Source organism: Gekko japonicus, unplaced genomic scaffold (genome assembly GCF_001447785.1).
Source record: "Gekko japonicus isolate JY-2015 unplaced genomic scaffold, Gekko_japonicus_V1.1 scaffold240, whole genome shotgun sequence".
Lineage (NCBI taxonomy): Eukaryota > Metazoa > Chordata > Lepidosauria > Squamata > Gekkonidae > Gekko > Gekko japonicus.
In genome coordinates, this window is record NW_015164672.1 from 900,855 (window position 1) to 917,818 (window position 16,964).

A 16,964-nucleotide genomic window follows, 5' to 3' on the forward strand; every position below is an offset into this window, starting at 1 on the left:
TGTCACTCTAGGACTTCCATTTCTCCTAGCGTCTCTGGTATACCATAGAGTTCACTGTCCAAAGCGACCGTTTTCTGCAGGGGATCAGTTGTAATTCAGAGAAAACTCTAGGCCTCACCTTGAGGTTAGCAACCCTAGAAACACCTTGTGGACAAGGAACAAGCTTCATGGCTTGTCCTGATAGACTGAATGATTATGCTTCTGGCTGCACTTATTTATCTATGTTTATTTACTTAGAAAATGTATCCGCTGCCTCTCCATAGACCTACTTGAGGCAATCTTTTTCCTAAGTACATGTTTACCCTACAATTTCTGAAGACTCAGTCAAAGGCCTACCATCTTCTATATGCAGAAGATGTTTTACCGGAAGCAAAAGAATGAAGTGACCACCTGTGAGGGAACAGCAGAGTGGGAGACGGACAATTCACGGGGCACGGCTAGGGAGATCTGGGGGTGGAGTCTTGAGAAGAAGGGGAGGAGCAAGACATGATGCCATTTTGTTCAGGGGAAGTGAGGGGAACTGACCTCTGCCACCTGAAGATCGGTTGTAATTCTGGGAGATCTCCAGGCCCCAACTGGAGGTTGGCAAGTTTATCCACAGAGAAATTCTCCTGTGCACACACCCCCATTTAAATTGACAGGCATTGTACTGCTCCAGATGGTGCCTCATGTTCAGTCATAGGAAGAGGGATTGTCCTTTGAATTTTATTTTTCCTCCTCGGGCATCCCAATTTCTTGGTCTGGTGCGGTCTGTAAGCTACTCCCACCAAGCTCTCTTCAGCGTCAACAGTGTTAGATCATATCACTCCTTATCCAAGACACAGAGTAACAGCCTTTCTGTGGAGGTGGGAGGACAGCCATATTGTGCTCCCCACCCCCCTTTCCGGCTGCTTCCCCGCCTTGAAATGTCTGTACTAAATGTGCTTTAGACCACAGGACGAGTGGAACACTGAACACACAAAGAATAAACTCAACCAAGTTTCTCAATATGGCAAGGCCTTATGAGAACTAAGGTAACAGTTCCTCCTGTTAAACCAAAATATATGGCTGGCCTTCAGTAAATGTTAGGAATGGAAAGGTAAAACAAAAACAAAAGGAAAAGCTTAAAGGGCTACAAAATGAATACAAGGGAATAAATCACAAGGCATATCCTACTTGAAGCAGTAAACGCCATCAACAGTGTCTAAGGTGTCTTACGTTCCAGGTGTAAAATTCAAAACGTGAGTCCAGGGAGAAAAACTGCACTATCCCCGCAACAGAAGTATAGTCACCATATGCAGACCCAATAACTTAGAAATACATGTACATTTCTTGCACACAACCTGTCTGAGCATGTGAAAAGGCTCTTATCACCATTCAACTGTCAAAATATTTCTGTTCCAGTGAGGAAGGCAGAGATCTTAGAGATGTCTCACAACGCTACTGTTCTTGGGGCCTACCTACACATTAGACACAAGCGTCTGTAGCAAAAGTCTGACGGCGCTTTCTCCTAGAGAAAAGCCACTTCAGGAGGGGTTATTTGGAGAAGAGAAGCTGCTGAAGGAGAGGGAATATGGCCCTTTCCCGATACATCACGACTCTGCTCCAAATCTCTCCCTCAAGCCACTTTCAGATGGAGATTCCATAGAAAACCTCTCAGCTTCACAGTGTTCATGAACAGTTGGATCTAACCAGTATTTTTGCTTTGATGTATAGGATTGCTAACTCCAGGTTGGGAAATTCTTAAGAGATCTGGGAGTGGAATCTGGGGAGAGGAGGGTTTGAGGAGGGGAGGGGACATCAGTGGGGTATAATGCCATACTCTCCAAAGTAGCCATTTTCTCCAGGGGAACCGATCTCTCTTGTCTGGAGTTCCGTTGTAATCTGTGGCAATCTCCAGGCCCTACCTGGAGGCTGGCAACCCAAGCACTGGGGGAAATCACAGAAACTGCAGGGACAAAAGCCTTGTGGGATAGGGGGTATAAAAAGCAGGGCTATTTTGGGGCAGGAATACACAGGAACAGAGTTCCGGCTGGCTCCCAAGTTGGCAAAGCCCAGCAGGAACTCATTAGCATAATAGGCCACACCCAACAGCAGAAACTCATTCGGATTGGCTACAATTAGGGGTGTGTGGCCTAACATGCAAAAAGCCCTGGGTTCTGACAACAAACAAGGTAAAGAGAATAAGAAGCAAAAGGTGGATGTGGCTGGATGACCACACATCTGGTAACATGGGGGTGTGGCCTAATAGTCAAATGAGCTGTGATGTCAGGGTGTGGCCTAATATGCTAATGAGTTCCTGCTGTTGGGTATGGCCTATTATGCTAATGAGTTCCTGCTGGGCTTTTTCTACAAAAAAAGCCCTGATAAAAAGTAAAACTGTTTGAGATGGAGTTTAAAAAGCTGGCTGGATCCAACCCGATAGCTGTCTATTAGGTTGAACGCTGCATCAGACATCCACTTTGCCACTCTCCATTGCTTCATCATGGTGGTTTCCCACCTTCTTATAACTCTCTGGATTAAAGTAAATGTGATTTAGCCACAGAGATATTCAGAAAAGGATGCAGCAATTTACCACATATTCTTGGATTCAAGTGAAACTGCCATAGCTATTGTGGAAAATGCATCTTCTTATGTTGCTTTTTTCTAAAGGTAATACAGTTTTTAAGCAGTGTCCTCCAAACTTAATTGTCTTGTAAGCAGCATTAGTTGGGAAGCTGGCTTTTTAAATTGTTAACTGTATTGTGCGATACAAATGCAATCATGGAAGTGTTATAATAATATTAAAAATGCAGATTTGTGTGAGCAGCACTGGAAATATACTGCATTTATCTTTATTGAGCCATTTTTTTATTTGGGAAAATCAAGTCCAGTGTTGCTGGAGAAATGCATTTCAATCACAAATGGTGGAGGGAGGAAAATGGGAGGGGGGATTCCACAAAAGAAAATGTCACTATTGTCACTATTTAAAAAGAAAACAAAACACTTATTTCATCTCTGAAGCAGAACAGATAAATCAGTGTTTCAATGCCATGTTTTAGAAAAATCGAATTCACTGCCACAGGAGGTGGTGGCGGCTACAAGCATGGACGGCTTCAAGAGGGAGATAAACATATGGAGCAGAAGTCCATAAGTGGCTATTAGCCACAAGGTATAGAAAGGAACTCTCAGTCTGGGGCAAGTGCTCTGTATTCTTGGTGCTGGAGGGGGCAACAGTGGGAGGGCTTCTAGTGTCCTGGCCCCACTGGTGGACCTCCTGATGGCACCTGGTGTTTTTGGCCACTGGATGGGCCATTGGCCTGATCCAACATTAGCTTCTCTTATGTTCTTATGTAATGGGGTATAATCAGAGGTCATTTGGGGGGGGGAACGCTTCCAGCCCTCATTCAGCCAGGAGGAGGCAGGAGAAGAGGGAGGGTAAGTTGCTTCCTCCCCGCCTCTCCCCACCCCTGCCTGCCTGGGGCCAGGGAGGGCCTTGGCGGGGCTTCCTTGCACTCCCGCTGGCCTTGCAGGTCCACCGCCGGGCCCCTGATGTCAGGGGGTGTGGCCTATGCTAATTAGTTATGCTAATGAGTTCCCCTAGCTCTTTTTCTACGAAATGACCCCTGGGTATAATGCCGCAAAGTCCACCTTTCAAAGCAGCCATTTTCTCCAGGGGAACTGGTCTCCATTTCCTGGAGATCAGCTGGAATCCCAGGAAATCTCCAGCTACCATCTGGAGGCTCAAACAGCAGAGATGCATGGAAGGAAGAAAGTAATACAGACGATCAAACTGTGCATAAATAACGAAAAATATATTCGACAATCACTAAGAATGACCATCTAAACCAATATAGAGTAGTTTTTCAAAAATATAATAATTAGAAACTCAAAAGTATACAGTCCAAATACAAAAAAACCCAGTCCTATTAATGCACTTCAGAAATAGTCCAAGTCAAATTCCTCAAACAGTGAAAAGTCCAAATACAGATGTTTCTAATTCTTCTTCACAAAATCCTCGTCTCGCCGCTTCTGTATCCACTTTCCAGTCCCGCCGGCCTCAAGTTGCCTTTTGAGGAAGCAAGGCAACGCAGCCACTTACGGCGACCGACAACGTACAAGGAAGGGGTCCTCATTCAGAATCTTTGATTCTTGGGGAGGGAAGCTGCAGCTCGCATATGATGACCTCCTGGTCACAGCACGATGGGGGTAGCTCAGGAACGCTGGCTGGCACACGTGTAGGCAGTAGAGCAACCGTATCCACTGCCCAAAAACATTGTCCAGTTCTGGAGGACGCACCAGAAGCTGCAGGTAGAACAGGCGGCCGCTAGCCAGCCTAACTTTTAACTGGTATCGGGTCCTGTCGTGGATGGAGATCCGGACAAACTTCAGGGGCAGAAGCCTGGTGGGTAGGAGAAATGTGTGCTCGTGGATCAGGAGATCACAAAAGGCAACCCCCTCCCCTGTTACCGAGTTTCGGTTTGTGACTGTGCTATTATCCCTAGTGGATAACCCTCCCTGTTCCCCTGCGAGATTAATCCGGTGCTGTTGTTGATCTTAAAAGCCCTGCAGGGCCTGGTCTCAGCGGGCCTAGGAGATCATCTCTCCGCAACCCCATACATTTCATCATGACCTATAAGACTTCCCGCTCCTTACATTTCCATGTATGGGCCAACCAATGTCCACTAGAACAGAAGGTTCCCTCAGCAAATACCCCTAATTTGGTGTAGTGGTTAAATTTGGTGTCGTGGTTAAGTGCATGGACTCTAATCTGGGAGAACCGGGTTTGATTCCCCACTCTTCCACTCGCAGCTGCTGGATGACCTTGAGCAAGCCATAGTTCTGTCGGAGCTGTCCTTGAAAGAGCAGTTCTCTCAGAGCTCTCTCAGACCCGCCTACCTCACAGGGTGTCTGTTGTGGGGAGGGGAAGGGAGAGGAGTTTGTAAACTGCTCTGAGTGAAGGGTGGGGTATAAATTCAATCTCCTCTTCTAATTTCTAGCATACCCTCCCCACCCCCCCGGGAAACACCAAAGCCAGAGTTCCTTCTAGGAAACGCTTCAGTTGGGACTGTCACTTGAATAAAGAAATATTAGCTAATGAAACCTATCGATTTCAATTGATCAAATAATTTCATTTATAAATGGGCATCGGAAGAAGGTTTCTGGATGGTGCGAGTTATGTGGCTGTATTCAGGCATCATTAACAAACTTGAGCATGAAACTGGTTTATTATCAGGCTCAAACAGGCCCATGGGGACTCTGGTTTAGGGAGTCTTCTTTGATCTATCTCTGGTTTGTAGTGCTTTTCAAACACAGGCACTTCAACTAAGTAGAATTTGTTTCTTTCCAGGTAACCAACCAAGGCTCTTTCTGGCAACTGGATTCTAAACCAGCTTGCAATTTAGAGATCTATCCTGGTAACAGCTTTCTGTGGCCTAAACCCCCCTTTCTCCATACTTTTCCTTTCAAAAGCTCAGCTGCACTGTAAAGGGGGAAGGGTGTCTGTAGCAACTGGCCCCACAGCCTCCCCACATTTCCATCTTTCAACTGGACAGAAGAATGGCTGGGTTATTTTAATCTGGTTTAAAGGGGAAAACCCAGGGAAGTTCACAAGTTGTGCTTAGAAGTGGCATGCCATCAGGTGGGCATTCCTTCTAAACCTGCAGCTTTTCTGCTTTCTATGTGAGAAATATCCTTGTGTGTAAGCAGTTTATACTGTCACCAACTGCAACTATTGTGAACGGTCATAGTGCCTCTTTTGTATACATATGAGATGGGCATAGATATATGACTAGGGATGGGCATGAACTGGCTGACAAACTATAGTTTGTCACAAATTTTGACCAACTCCTGGTTTACAAAGGGATGTTTGCCAACTGAACTGCCATGAACTTCCATGAATTTTGATGCAGTTCGTGGTGGTTTGTTAAGAACCCCTGCTTTCTGCTCTTCAAGAAAAACAGCTGAGCTATTTGATTTAAATGTCTTGGAGCCATTTAAACCCCTGCTTTCTGCTCCCTGCAGTTGCAGGGGTTTAAAATGTAAATGGTCCATGAGCTGACACAAACTGGTTCGGTTCACAAACTGGCATATCATGGTTCACAAAAATGCAGTTCGGGTCCATCCCTAGATATGACAGAGCATACCTACTGAGTTTCTGGGCCTTTTCACTATATAGAACTGCCAACTGATAAATCCAGTTCCTCTATTTGTCCCTTGACTACCAATTTGATCTGCAAGAAATACCGGGTGATGTTATCGAACCCAATGCCATGAAAAGCTTCAAGTGGGCAGATGCTGCAGATTAAAGTCCTATTAAATGGACAAGAAATTTCTTCTCCACCTTGACCAGTTGGCTACCTTATGACTATACTGCGTACATTGAGATTCCCCCCCCCCTTTGCATCTGTCTGTGTGAAAGGCAACTGGGGGATAACCCGTTGTACATCTGACAACTGTTGTGGCTTTCGCACCTTTATGCCACAATAAAGTTGCTAGGCATTAACGTGTGACTATGTTGTTTTATTTTGCTGCTAACAGACTAGCAGTTATTCCCTCCCCTGCCCCAGAATTCACCAGTATCTATTTCAGAAATGTTTGTAAGATCCTCCTGACGTCTCCTTATTTTGCATTAGCGGGGACTGGTTTTCTGTATATACTTACTGGGGGGAAAAATGGGGGAATCTTTCCAAGCATGTGCAGAGGGGTCTTCCCCACCACTGAATCATCACAGCCAAGACCCATATGTCTAAGTTACATTTACAGGCAAGACTTGGGGTTGCCAACTCCAGATTGGGAAACTCATGGACTTTTGGGGGTGGAATCTGGAGAGGGTTGAGATATCAGTGGGGTATGATGTCACGGAGTCCACCCCCACAGAGTGGCCTTTGTTCCAGTGAAACTGATCTCTGTAGCCTGGAGATCAGTTGATATTGGGGGGGGGATCTCCAGGCCCTACCTGGAGGTTGGCAACCGCATGACAGAAAAGTGCCACTGTGCACAAAGGTGTTGGGGACTCACACCATAAGTTGTAGCTGTTCTCTAGGGACCAGCATGGGTTTGGGACGCTTGCATGTGCACTCCTCCAGCGGGTAGTCAACAGGCCGGGCCAGCAACATCAGATCAGGGAGCTCCAGGCTGCGGCTGCTGGCAGCGATCCCCACAGTGACCCTATTGGCCACCTCCCCTGATCTCGTGACCTGGAAAGAGAGAATCGTTTTGAAGGGCTTCCAATTTAGAGATCTATCCTGGTAACAGCTTTCTGTGGCCTAAACCCCCCTTTCTCCATACTTTTCCTTTCAAAAGCTCAGCTGCACTGTAAAGGGGAAAGGGTGACTGTAGCAACTGGCATTGTACCATATTGAAAGTGGAGCACTGCTCTACTCCACCCCCTAGTGGCTGCAGGATGGAACATCCAGATGGATATTCCACCCACAGCCTCCCCACATTTCCATATTTCAACTGGACAGAAGAATGGCTGGGTTATTTTAATCTGGTTTAAAGGGGAAAACCCAGGGAAGTACACAAGTTGTGCTTAGAAGTGGCATGCCATCAGGTGGGCATTCCTTCTAAACCTGCAGCTTTTCTGCTTTCTATGTGAGAAATATCCTTGTGTGTAAGCAGTTTATACTGTCACCAACTGCAACTATTGTGAACGGTCATAGTGCCTCTTTTGTATACATATGAGATGGGCATAGATATATGACTAGGGATGGGCATGAACTGGCTGACAAACTATAGTTTGTCACAAATTTTGACCAACTCCTGGTTTACAAAGGGATGTTTGCCAACTGAACTGCCATGAACTTCCATGAATTTTGAAAGCTGACACAAACTGGTTCGGTTCACAAATGGCATATCATGGTTCGGGTCCATCCTTAGATATGACAGAGTATACCTGCTGAGTTTCTGGAACTTTTCACTATATAGAGCTGCCAACTGGTAAATCCAGTTCCTCTATTTGTCCCTTGACTACCAATTTGATCTGCAGGAAATACCGGGTGATGTTATTGAACCCCATGCCATTAAAAGCTTCAAGTGGCCAGATGCTGCAGATTAAAATCCTATTAAATGGACAAGAAATTTCTTCTCCACCTTGACCAGTTGGCTACCTTATGACTATACTGCGTACATTGAGATTCCCCCCCCCCTTTGCATCTGTCTGTGTGAAAGGCAACTGGGGGATAACCCGTTGTACATCTGACAACTGTTGTGGCTTTCGCACCTTTATGCCACAATAAAGTTGCTAGGCATTAACGTGTGACTATGTTGTTTTATTTTGCTGCTAACAGACTAGCAGTTATTCCCTCCCCTGCCCCAGAATTCACCAGTATCTATTTCAGAAATGTTTGTAAGATCCTCCTGACGTCTCCTTATTTTGCATTAGTGGGGACTGGTTTTCTGTATATACGTACTGGGGGGAAAAATTGGGGAATCTTTCCAAGCATGTGCAGAGGGGTCTTCCCCACCACTGAATCATCACAGCCAAGACCCATATGTCTAAGTTACATTTACAGGCAAGACTTGGGGTTGCCAACTCCAGATTGGGAAACTCATGGACTTTTGGGGGTGGAATCTGGAGAGGGTTGAGATATCAGTGGGGTATGATGTCACGGAGTCCACCCCCACAGAGTGGCCTTTGTTCCAGTGAAACTGATCTCTGTAGCCTGGAGATCAGTTGATATTGGGGGGGGGATCTCCAGGCCCTACCTGGAGGTTGGCAACCGCATGACAGAAAAGTGCCACTGTGCACAAAGGTGTTGGGGACTCACACCATAAGTTGTAGCTGTTCTCTAGGGACCAGCATGGGTTTGGGACGCTTGCATGTGCACTCCTCCAGCGGGTAGTCAACAGGCCGGGCCAGCAACATCAGATCAGGCAGCTCCAGGCTGCGGCTGCTGGCAGCGATCCCCACAGTGACCCTATTGGCCACCTCCCCTGATCTCGTGACCTGGAAAGAGAGAATCGTTTTGAAGGGCTTCTTGGTGCGCATAGCAACAGTCACTGGGAAAACTCGACATCACAGGCTGGCTTCCCAAACATCTCATTCTGGAAATTCGCTTGGGCATTCTGCGAAATAAAAGCCAAGTGGCACTCTCCAAAACACAGAACGGAGTAATTCCAACCTCACCCCCAGTGCTGTTTCAGGTCAGGAACTGGGTGTATGTGGGAGGATAAAGTCCTTCTGCATGTATGCTGCATGCCTGAGCTGAACCGGGCAATGTTAGTGCGGGAACTGGGAACTCGCAGCTACCTGTTACAAGGCATGGGTCACCCAGATCCTGTGACTCCACCCTGTGTCATGAGATACAACTGCTCCATAACCCCAAAAGGGCTGTCGCTCACTGGTAGAACATCTGCTTGGCACGCAAAAGATCCCAGGTTCAATCCCAAGCATCTCTACTTAAAAAGGACCAGGAAGTGGGTGATGCAAAAGACCTCTATCTGGACACCTTTGAGATCCACTGCCAGTCTGAGTAGACCAGGGGTCCCCAACCTTTTCAAGCCTGTGCGGGACATCTGGAATTCTGACATGGCATGGCGGGTGCGGTGACAAAATGGCTGCTGAAGGAGGCAGAGCCAGCCACAAAACGATTGCCACAGCTTAACTTCAGTGACACAGTGTAGATCCTTGTGTCGCAGTGGCAGCTGCCGCCAAAAAGGTAAAGGTAAAGGTTCCCTTGCTCGAAAGCCAGTCGAATCTGACTCTAGGGTTGCGATGCTCATCTCCGTTTCAAAGCCGAAGAGCCAGCGCTGTCCGAAGACATTTCCGTGGTCATGTGGCCGGCATGACTAAACACCAAGGCGCACGGAAGGCTGTTACCTTCCCACTGTAGTGGTACCTATTTATCTACTTGCAATTTCTTGCTTTTGAACTGCTAGGTTGGCAGGAGCTGGAACTGGAGACGGGAGCTCACTCCGTCATGCGGCACACTCGGGTCTCGAACTGCTGAACTACCGACCTTCCACAGCCTGCAGTTCAGTGTCTTAACCACTTGAGCCACAGTGTAGATCCTTGTGTCGCAGTGGCAGCTGATGCCAAAGCAACGTTCTAAAAAAAATCTGCACAGCCAATCAAATATCCAAATAGTCAATCATATTCCTTGCTGGGCAAAAGCCCTACCTGGCCCCAACCACTTCCTCAAAATGCTTGGCAGGCGCCAGAAAAGGTGTCAGTGGACTTTGTGGCACCCATGGGGAACATGAGAGCCAGTTTGGTGTAGTGGCTAGGAGCGTGGACTCTAATCTGGGAGAACTGGGTTTGATTCCTCACTCCTCCACTTGCAGCTGCTGGATTACCTCGGGCAAGCCATAGTTCTGCCAGCACTGTCCTTGAAAGGGCACCTTCCTCACAGGGTGTCTGTTGTGGGGAGGGGAAGGGAAAGGAGTTTGTAAGCCGCTCTAAGACTCCGAGTGAAGGGCGGGGGATAAATCCAATCTCCTCCTCCTCATGTTGGGGACCAGTGTTCCCTCTAAGCTGAGTTAGTGTGAACTAGCTCACAGTTTTTTAGCCTCCCTCACAGATTTTTGTCTTAGCTCAGGAAGGATGGCTCCAGAGCAAACTGATTTATGCAGCAGCCAAATTGCTCGCTCACAACTTTAATGCCAGCAGCTCACAAAGTAGAATTTTTACTCACAAGACTCCACAACTTAGAGGGAACATTGTTGGGGACCCCTGGAATAGACAGTACTAACTTTGATGGGCCAAGGGTCTGATCCTTTACAAGGTAGCTTCATGTGTTAACCCAGCTGTGTTGGGTCAGCGAGACTTTTTTTGTTCAGCCCCACCAAGAAAGCTTTCCAACGCCTCAGAACTGATAATTTTTCACTTTTAGCTTTTTTAAAAATTAGGCCGCAATATTTTCTGTTCTGTCTTTATAATGTGAGGGTATGGATTTGGGAATGTCTTCGCCACTCATGTTTTGGGGCCTATGGTATATGGCGGGATACAGAATTTAAATAAATTACGGGGAACAAACCTGGATCAGGACAGAGAGAGGCTGTTAGGAAGGTGGTGGAGTCGAGTGAAGGACCAGCAGCCAGGGATGACAAGTTATCTCATACATTCCCCGCCACATCCCCATTCTCAAGTGATTGGCACAAGGACCCCAGTGAGCTTTGGGGCTGAATAGGGGTTTGAATGTAGGTTTCCCCACTCCTAATCCAGCCTCTCTGGCTGTCAGACTGAGTTTCTTCAAGAGAAGAATTGTGTCTGCACTTGTATGGAAAAAAAAATAATTTTAAATCAGGATTCCTGGGTTCTGGAGGTTAAGTGTCTGATCTAGTAACAATGGGGCCTGGCCTGAAACCTTTTAGCATCAGAGGCAGAAAACTGAAACGTTTCCAGCAAAAATAGTACCATTTTTGAGACAGCTTATCCACCTCCAATAGCTCTATAAACAGAGGCAGTAAACCATTGGGTTCCAGTGCTAGAAGGCAGTATGAGGGCCCGAGATCTTGGTTTGTTTAGCCCTTCAGGGCATCTAGTCGGCCATTGTGTGAAACAGGATGCTGGACTTGATGGACCACTGGTCTGATCCAGCAGGGCACTTTTTATGTCCTTGGTGGTGGAAAGTGCCTTCAAGTCGCAGCTGCCTTCTGGCAACCCCAAAGGTTTTTCAAGGCAAGAGACATTCAGAGGTAGTCTGCCATTGCCTGGCTCTGCAGAGCAACCTTGGACTTCCTTGGTGGTCTCCCATCCAAGTACTAACCAGAGCCGACCCTGCTTAGCTTCCGAGATCTGACAAGATCAGGCTAGCCTGGGCTTACGCTCTGACGATCCGTAAATCTGTTCTGCTGGAACGTGGCTGCTTCACTCAGCCTAATGGCTGGATCGTCGTCGTTTCAGGGCAAGGATTCATGAGCGCTGTTCCCAGCTCCCTTCCCCAGTGCCTCACCTGTACGAAATTGCTTTCATACAGGGGACAGTCCTTCAGCTCGTCGTATTCCCCACCGGCCAGGCATTTCTGCAGATCCCCCATTCCAAAAGTGGTCTATCTGGTAATGTCCTGGCTTCTGTAGCCCGGAACCTGGTGGAAGAACCAGAAGAGAAAAAAATGATGCCATGTTGAATTTGTTGTGGATTTCCATGCTGGCTTTGGAGCAGCTGGGAAAAGGTTAGTGTTCTCTGGCTGGTAAATAATGCAGGAATCTTTATTCTAGAATGAAATTTCTGCAGACTGGGCGGTCTTTATCTTCAAGCCGCCGCACTTGCAAAAAAAAAAAGTCAACATTATCCTGCCGGCTGCTTCGGTCCACAGTTTCGCGCCATACGGGATAACGCGAGACATTCTATTGCAAGTTTGCAACGAGCTCCGCGAGTCTTTTTTTTTTTTAAGCATAACTTTACCCAGAAGGGGCGGAGCCTACCACCCGGCTCGTGCCACTGCTGATTGGTTCTTTCTACGCTCCTCAGCCCCCCTCGTGGCCCGTATCCCATGCTGCATTGCGGCTGCCGGCTCCCTTGTCACGTGACCCCGCAAGAGGTACCATGGCGGCTGTCGGAGGATCCCTCCAGTTCTTTCTCCCCGTTTCGCTCTTGCTTCTAACGTCAGCGCCGTCGCCTCTCGTTCAGGCCGCCGGAGTCGGGAGCTGCCGGGGTGAGCCGGGCCTTAGGGTAAGTCGTGGGGTGGTTGCTCGATAGACATGAGCCGTGAGTGGGTCTCGATGGAACTGGCGGACCAATAATAACTCCGCTGCTGAACTCTTGTTAATATTAATTAGGGTTATGACTATTCATGAGCGGAGTGGCGATTTTAGGAATCGGATTGGCAAGGCCAGCAGCTTGCTGGCTTTTGCAGCTCAGGTGTCTGAGCAACGTGTGTAAAGAAGAGGGGAGACTGACGGGCAAATGCTATGCTCCGGTCAGTCACAATTTCGTCCTTCCTCCTCTGTCTTGCTCTGGCGTCACAACAGCCCTGTGAGGTGGGTTAGGCAACTGGTCTGTTCCAGCAGGTCTCTTGTTATGTACAGAGTTGCTTTGAGACTGGGTGGGGATTTGCCCTGGGTCTCACAGATCCTGGTCTGCCACTCTGACCCTCACACCATCCTAGCTGCTGTTTGTTCTGCATCACATGTATGGTAACCCCAAATCCTGTCCATGTTTCTATGAAAACACAAGAAAGACTCTGCTGGATCAGATCAGTGGTTCCTCTAACCACATAGAGCTGACAGACTGAGTCAGACCATCACTCTTTCAAATACTGTCTACTCTGACAGCTGCTCTCCAGTAGAGGTCTTTCCCTCTACTGATACTATCTGATCCCTTTAACTAAAGAAGCTGAGAACAGAACCTGGGACTGTCTACATGCAGAGCAGATGCTCTACCACTGTGCCACAGCCCCTAAGATCTTGTTTTCAGCAAAGGGCAACCAGATGGACCTAGAAGGTTCACAGCAGGAACATGGAGACCTAAACCATCTTCTGCCATCACCTTCTACTCACTGGTTCCTGGGGTGGCTAACATTACATTCAAAAATTAAAACTGTAGTAAAAATAATCAGATTGTCAGAAACAGTAAAATAGCAAGAAATAAAACAAAATGCAGACTGCATAAGCTGAACAATTCAGCAATATTTCCTAAAAGTAGCAAAGATTGTTACTTTTGGAAACACACAGCATCACAATATGAAGTGGGGTGGAGAAGGAAAAGGAAAAAGCAAGTCTCAAAACCTCAGGGAGAACAAATTCTGGCATCCAGAGACATACAGCTTCTGAATGTGGAGACCTTCTTCAGCCATTATGGCTGATGTCTATCCTCCATAAATTTGTCTACTTGCCTTTTGAACTTAGTAGCCCTCACCATATTCTGTGGCAGTGAGTTCCATAACTTTATTTGGAAGTCAACCCTCCTGAATTCTAGGGCACATGGTCAAGCATCCTGCACAATCCTATGTATATGTATACTCAGGAGCAAGGCCAGTTGAACTTAGTGGGTCGTACTTATGAGTAAATGTACATAGACTTGTTCTTCAGATGCTCAGAGTTCACATAGAAGTGAGCAAGCTGCTTCCAAGGGGCCCTTCTGATGTTGTAGGCCTTCAAATAATTTTTAAAAGGCTAACGTAGTTGTGTCATCCCAAAAGCACACTTGTACCTAGAGGTAGAGCACAAAACACAAATACAGGCTGTGTTGCTGTTACAGAATATAATTACATCAGTTGCTCATTTACTTGCTGATCTTTTGGTATATAGGCTGAATGATTGCTTTATTGGTACATAGATATGCAGTGATGTGGTCAGAAAAATTTCTAGTGCTGTATTTTTCCATGGAAAATTTTCTGCCCCACATCGCTGTTCATCTGTTGCTGTCAGTGCTGTCGTGCTGTGGATTAGATATGTTAGCTGGGCAAAATGTAGGATATGAAGCATGGACAAACCCAGGGTTTATACATAGCGTATTTTCCTACTTTTGATAACATTATTTCAAGTTTCCTAACATATTTAGATTATTTGTTTAAATTTGAATAGGAAAATTTTCTGATTCAGTTTTACCTGGAAAACCCATATCACTGTACTTATGAGTGTTGCATAGAAATCTGGTAGATGATTCCTTGCATTTCATGGGGTTTTGGTCGCTCTTGCAGGGTTTTTTTCTTCTGCATATAATGTGCCAGTCAAGAAAAAAACATTTTGCAGTATTTACTCAATCCAAGACTAGACTTTTCCCCCACAGGTGTTTGTTCTCCCCCACACACACACACACGGGTGTTGTCTTGCATTCGCATAACACTTGTGTCCTATAATAATTTTTTGTGTATGTATAACATTTTTAGAGGGCTGTCTTCCTTTTGAGTTATTGCAGTATCTGATGAAGAGACTTTAGTCCCCCAAACAGATGCCTTAATAAATCTCTCTGTAATGGTGCCACTAAATTTGTATAGTAAATCTGGACCTTCTCAGTTGATGCGCAAGGGCTAAGATACCTGGTGTTTCATGTCAGGTGCATGTTAGCACATCTGTGAGAGTCATTTCCTAAATAAAGCAGGCTGACTTTGAACAGAGCTTTGTTGCAGTTGTTTACTACTGGTTATGTCCTGTGCGCATTGTGAGAAAGTGTGCCTTGTGTTAAATAGGGCATACCTGGTAGGATTGGGGCAGTGGGAAGGTGAGGACTTGATCTGTCTCTTTCTTCTCAGACAGGCGAGTCTCGAGACTCTGAAACCTGCGGCTTGACTCTGCAGCTGGAGCACTCCTTTGAGCTGGGTGAGTGTGTGGCGTGCAGATGGCTGGTGGACTTGTGGGTGAAGAGAGCATGCACACCTAGCAATGAATCATGCTTATGCCTAACACGAACAACCTGTGTGTGATGTCCAAATGCAGTTGGAGTGTAACACATAAGGTTGGCACATCATTGGGGAAAGATTCCTGTTCAGATGCACTACTGTATTCAGGAAGGGGTGTGGGTTTGTGTGTGTAACAGCTATCATTTAGTAGAATACTTGTGGTGGGCCCTAAATCGCCTAAAGAAGTGTATTAAAAACACTCCCTTCCTTCCAGTGGGTTGGAGGCAACCAGCTTTTCTGCAGGCAAAAATGAAGGAAGAGGTCCCTTTCACTACCAAAAAAGACAGTGCTGGGAATCACAGGACCTGCATGTACAAAGGCCATGTGAGACAGACTTCTCAGGTGCAGTAAGGAGAATTGGGCTCGATCAAGTGAAAAAGCTGTCTGCAACCCACCCACTGTCTTGCTTGAATCCTCTCTAGAGTTTGCACTGGACCCTGCAGACTAGCCTTTGCTTTTGCCACACTGACTGTTGAACTGTGTAGGCAGCACCGGGTGACCTTTACAAGCATATGTTGGGGGGGGGGGCAGACTGGGGATGGAGCAATGTTGTGTTCTTTGGTTTATCTGGAGGAAAGGACATTTTTAGTGGAGATCGAGTGCGAGGCTGGGTACTGTGATTCCTGGGAGAATCCTTGGGCCTACAGCATGTAGGTAGGGGGCTGGGTTCGTCCTGCATGAGGAAGCCCAGGATCTGAGACTCTCTTGGTTTTCTGTTGTCTGCAGATGACAGCATCCAGTTTAAAAAGCGGGGGACTCTCCTGTGGAACATGACCCCCGACTCCAGCCTCTCCCTAAGCCAGAAGCAGTTAACTGAGGAGGAGCGCAATAAACTTAGGGTGAGTGTGCATCCCTGCAAGAAATGAGAGTTGGCTTGGCTTATGGATAGTGATGCAGGGCTGCCATGATATCCCAGCCTGGGGTTCTTGCTGTGAAACCTTGAAAGGAGAATGTGGACAGAGCTGCCTATTTACGGCAGGCTTGCCTTTGCAGTGCGGAATCTGTCTGGCAAAAAATTGGGCAAATGCCTCTCTCTCTCTCTCCCCCCCCCCCCCTTTGGTTTTTTTTAAAATCCATTTGATTTGAAACTCTGAATCATGGAAGTGGAATAAGTTATTCCCAATCAAGGTAATGTATTCTGATCTCCTGCTTTTCAGTTCAGATGGACCTGGATTTGGCTTTTTACATCTTATTGGGAGAGGGAGGAGAGCTGATAGATGTGGGGGTGAAAAGCAAAGAGTTTCCATACCTACTGTGCCTTTCCCCCCCCTCTACAAACTCCAGGAAGTAGCTACAGAAGGTGGACTCTATCGGGTGCGGATCCCACGACGGCCCCTAGGGAGCACAGAGGAGAGTGGAGTTGAATACGTCACCTCCTTTGTCCGGGCGGTGAGTGTCTTCTTCTTCTTCTTTTTTTTTTAGTACTTGCCCTAAATGGGCAAAGTTTATTAGTTTTTAAGAATTACACCAAACAAAACAAAAAAAAGAGCAATACCTTTTTAAAATATCTAGACATTGTCTTGCTCACAACATCTTTAGATACATAGTTCCTTTTTCCTTCTTGTTTAACTTCCACAACAAATATCATTAATCAAAATTCTATTCCCAATATATAGTTCATTTTTCTATATCCTATCTGCTATATTTCATTTTATCTATGCTACCCTATTATTAGTCAGTTTTATAATAATAAAAATAGAAAAGGAAAGAAACAGGTGGTTC

General features: G+C 46.5%; 2 protein-coding genes across 2 annotated transcripts in view; one reads left to right on the forward strand and one right to left on the reverse strand.

Moving 5' to 3' along the window:
• Positions 1 to 4,056: 4,056 nt before the first annotated feature.
• LOC107108707 (protein FAM71E1-like) lies at positions 4,057 to 11,939 on the reverse strand. Its single transcript, XM_015409208.1, has 4 exons — positions 11,856 to 11,939; positions 8,810 to 8,908; positions 7,233 to 7,253; positions 4,057 to 4,383 (listed from the first exon to the last, which is right to left on the reverse strand). Exons 1-4 carry the CDS (start codon positions 11,937 to 11,939, stop codon positions 4,057 to 4,059), a joined length of 531 nt encoding a protein of 176 aa, XP_015264694.1.
• Positions 11,940 to 12,448: 509 nt separating this feature from the next.
• EMC10 (ER membrane protein complex subunit 10) overlaps positions 12,449 to 16,964 on the forward strand; it is a 12,894-nt gene continuing 8,378 nt past the window's right edge. The window contains exons 1-4 of the mRNA XM_015409210.1: positions 12,449 to 12,574; positions 15,096 to 15,162; positions 15,969 to 16,081; positions 16,527 to 16,631. Coding sequence (XP_015264696.1) covers positions 12,449 to 12,574; positions 15,096 to 15,162; positions 15,969 to 16,081; positions 16,527 to 16,631 — 411 coding nt within the window. The remainder of the gene's footprint in view (positions 12,575 to 15,095; positions 15,163 to 15,968; positions 16,082 to 16,526; positions 16,632 to 16,964) is intronic.

Coding starts and splice junctions, on each gene's coding strand:
- LOC107108707 (XM_015409208.1), bottom strand. CDS start 11,939: ATGGGGGATCTGCAGAAATGCCTGGCCGGTGGGGAATACGACGAGCTG. Junction 7,254..8,809: donor TGATGTTGCTGGCCCGGCCT/GTTGACTACCCG, acceptor AGCTTTTGAAAG/GAAAAGTATGGAGAAAGGGG. Junction 4,384..7,232: donor AAAAGTATGGAGAAAGGGGG/GTTTAGGCCACA, acceptor CTGATCCACGAG/CACACATTTCTCCTACCCAC.